The sequence below is a fragment of the Austrofundulus limnaeus genome, unplaced genomic scaffold (genome assembly GCF_001266775.1).
Source record: "Austrofundulus limnaeus strain Quisiro unplaced genomic scaffold, Austrofundulus_limnaeus-1.0 Scaffold874, whole genome shotgun sequence".
NCBI classification, from domain to species: Eukaryota; Metazoa; Chordata; class Actinopteri; order Cyprinodontiformes; family Rivulidae; genus Austrofundulus; species Austrofundulus limnaeus.
In genome coordinates, this window is record NW_013953276.1 from 25,983 (window position 1) to 29,758 (window position 3,776).

Consider the following 3,776-nt stretch of genomic DNA (forward strand, 5'->3'; position numbering starts at 1 on the left):
TGTGTGTGTGTGTGAACACTGAACATGTGTGTGTGTGTGAACATTGAACAGGTGTGTGTGAACAGGTGTGTGTGTGAACACTGAACAGTCATGTGTGAACAGGTGTGTGTGAACACTGAACAGGTGTGTGAACAGGTGTGTGTGTGTGTGTGTGTGTGTGTGTGAGAACACTGAACAGGAGTGTGTGTGAACAGGTGTGTGTGTGTGTGTGAACACTGAACAGGAGTGTGTCTGAACAGGAGTGTGTGTGAACAGGTGTGTGTGTGTGAACACTGAACAGGTGTGTGTGTGAACAGGTGTGTGTGTGAACACTGAACAGGTGTGTGTGTGAACAGGTGTGTGTGTGAACACTGAACAGGTGTGTGTGTGTGAACATTGAACAGGTGTGTGTGAACAGGTGTGTGTGTGAACACTGAACAGTCATGTGTGTACAGGTGTGTGTGTGAACACTGAACAGGTGCTTGAACAGGTGTGTGTGTGTGTGTGAACACTGAACAGGTATGTGTGGACACTGAACAGGTGTGTGAACAGGTGTGTGTGTGTGTGTGTGTGAACACTGAACAGGTGTGTGAACAGGTGTGTGCCTCGATTCTGATGGGAAACAGAGACGTGGTTTTTAAAGCTTTCTGGTTTTGTTGACAGAGCTGCAGGTGCAGCTGGTTTGTAACACAGATCTGTTTCCTGCTTCCTGTCTGCTCCAGCCTCTTCCTCCTAACTTCCTCCTAGTCTTCCTCACTTCCTGCTGATGTGGGTGATTATCAGCTGGAGGAGTTCACAGAGCGACTGCTTTTATTCATGACCGTTCTCCAGAACTCTGATAAAAACTCCTGTTTGGACTTTTAAATCTTTATCGTTGTGTAAAGTTTAATTTTATAGTCCTACAAAATGTTTTTAAATAAAATTACAACCCTGTTCGCTCGGTGAACTCCAGCCCTGAACTTGCCGTTATCCCAGAGTTCTTAGCGGCACCTGTCAGATGCTGACTTCCTGCGTCGGTGTTCTGTTTCCTGTCAGAGGTCCGCAGGTCCAGGCCTCCAAGGCTGCAGCCAACGCCAAGAAGTTTGAGCTGAGCAAGTGGAAGTATGCAGAGCTGCGAGATGCCATCAATACTTCCTGTGGTGAGTTTTTCCTGACAGAACCGAGTTCTGAACTTTGTATTTCATTTGTTGAAGGTTTGTGTTTTTTATTCTCTGAACGTGTTTATCTTTATTTTCGTTCTCTAAAATTATTTTTATCTGACATAGCATTTCTGTCCTCTGATCTTCTTTAGTTTGATTTATTTTGAGTGGACAGGTTTGCCTCTCATCACTTTCAGCACCACTTCATTTTTCTGTCCACTGTGGCTCATGTGCGAGTTGATGGCTGAGCAACAGAACCCATCTCTAAACAGAACTCCTGTTTGGACCTGTTAAATCCACAATAATCTGGTGTTATCAGGGAGATAACAGAATGAAAACACACTGCACCTTCACAACTGGTCGAATGTAGAAAAGTTTATTACTACAACACACAGTGTTTGTTCTGGAAGCTTTGTGCAACTTCAGAACTATTGAGGACTGGATCAGGAGGATCGGTTCAGGAGAACCAATTCAAAAGGTCTGGATCAAGAAGACTGGTCTTTTTTATTATTTTTTTCAGCAGGTTTTTTTTCTTAATTGGAAGTTGAATCACTGTAAAGGAGACTTTCTGTCCTCAATGCTGAGTTAAACCTGTGCACCCCCCCCCCCCCCTCGTGTGCTCAGCAGGAGGTTTGAAGAATGAAAAGATTCTGAGGACAAGGAGGCTTTGAGTATGAGGATGTTATGGAAATGAGGATGAGGATGTTATAGGGATGGTGAGGACGAGGAGGCTCTGAGAATGAGGATGTTGTGAAGATAAGGAGGGTCTGAGGATGATAAAGCTTTGAGGGTGAGGATGTTGTGAAAATGAGGATGATAAATCTTTGAGGATGAGGATGCTATGAGAATGAGGAGGCTTTAATGATATGAGGATGATGAGGCTTTGAGGGGTGAGGATTTTATGAGGATGATGAGGCTTTGAGTGAGGATGTTTTGAAGTTGAGGCTTTGAGGATGAGGATGCTATGAGAATGAGGAGGCTTTAATGATATGAGGATGATGAGGCTTTGAGGGGTGAGGATTTTATGAGGATGATGAGGCTTTGAGTGAGGATGTTTTGAAGTTGAGGCTTTGAGGATGAGGATGTTATGAGGATGATGAGGCTTTGAGGGGTGAGGATTTTATGAGGATGATGAGGCTTTGAGTGAGGATGTTTTGAAGTTGAGGCTTTTAGGATGATGATGTTATGAGGATGAGGAGGCTTTAAAGAAATGAGGATGACGAGGCTTTGAGGGTGAGGATGTTATGAAAATGAGTATGAAGAGGCTTGGTGTATGAAGATGTTATGAAGATGATGAGGATGATGTTATTAGGATGATGATGTTTTGAAGATGTTATGAGGATGATTAGGCTTTGAAAATGAGGATGATGATATGAAGATAATTAGGCTTTGAGGATGAGGACGTTATGAGGATGATGATGCTTTGAGGATGATCATGTTACAAAAATGAGGATGAGGATGTTTTGAGGATGATGAGGCTTTGAAGATGAGAATGTTATGAGGATGATGAGGCTTTGAAGATGAGGATGTTATGACAATGAGGATGTTAGGATGAAGTGTCTCTGTGGAAGAGGGGCTGGTGTGTATCAGGTCTCTCAGACAGAGGGCTGGTCTGAATACAGATGAGGATGAAGGGGCTCAGATGATGAAGATGCTGTGGGGATGAGGATGTTATGAGGATGAAGAGGCTCTGATGATGAAGAGGCTGTGATGATGAAGAGTCTGAGGATGAGTATGCTGGTGTTTATCAGGCCTCTCAGACAGAGGACTGGTCTGAATACAGATGAGGTCACGTTGATGCTGCAGAGAATAAACCCACAGAGGATGAAGGCTCAGTGAGTCCCTCCTCTTCTTCACTCTGAAGGCTTTTTGTAGACCTGGTTAAACGCCTCGCTGCGCAGCACCTCAGTGTTTACATGGATCAGAGCTGATGATCTCTGATCAGCTGGAGTTCTGAGCTGAACCTGGTTCAGTCGGGTCAGGAGGTTTTTACCTCTGATCATTCTGAGGTCAGATCTGTGAAAAGCCATCAGTTTGATCTTCTGTTTTTACCAGAGTGCTGGAACATCCACGTTAAGATTAAACCTCAGATTCTAGTTCTGGTTCAGAAAAAAAACAACCTCTGACTCTTTATTCAATCTGATGTTTCTCAGAGCACCGAGGATGAAGAACTTTATGACTCTGGTTCTGGTTCTGACTCTGGTTCTGTTTGTTCTGCAGACATCGAGCTCCTGGCCGCCTGCAGGGAGGAGTTCCACCGCCGGCTGAAGGTCTACCATGCCTGGAAGTCCAAGAACAAGAAGAGGAACGCTGACACGGAGCAGAGAGCTCCTAAATCTGTCACCGACTACGGTAGGACCTGATGTCCTGTTTGTCCTCTAACACCGCTCTGTAGGAGGTCTTACATGGTCCACAGCTGGTAGAACTGGTCCACAGCTGGTCCAACTGGTCCACCGCTGTTATAACTGGTTTACGGCTGTTAGAACTGGTCCACAGCTGGTCCAATTGATCCACAGCTGGTCCAATTGATCCACAGCTGGTCCAATTGATCCACAGCTGGTCCAATTGGTCCACAGCTGGTCCAATTGGTCCACAGCTGGTAGAACTGGTCCACAGCTGGTAGAACTGGTCCACAGCTGGTAGAACTGGTCCACAGCT

General features: G+C 45.1%; 1 protein-coding gene across 9 annotated transcripts in view; it reads left to right on the forward strand.

The window, feature by feature from the left end:
- Positions 1-3,776, forward strand: part of LOC106533039 (unconventional myosin-VI) — a gene marked incomplete at its 5' end in the record, with an annotated part of 11,026 nt that overhangs the window by 1,863 nt on the left and 5,387 nt on the right. For all 9 annotated transcript variants that reach the window (XM_014029242.1, XM_014029243.1, XM_014029244.1 and 6 more), the window contains 2 exon segments: positions 1,015-1,118; positions 3,339-3,470. In XM_014029242.1, coding sequence (XP_013884696.1) covers positions 1,015-1,118; positions 3,339-3,470 — 236 coding nt within the window.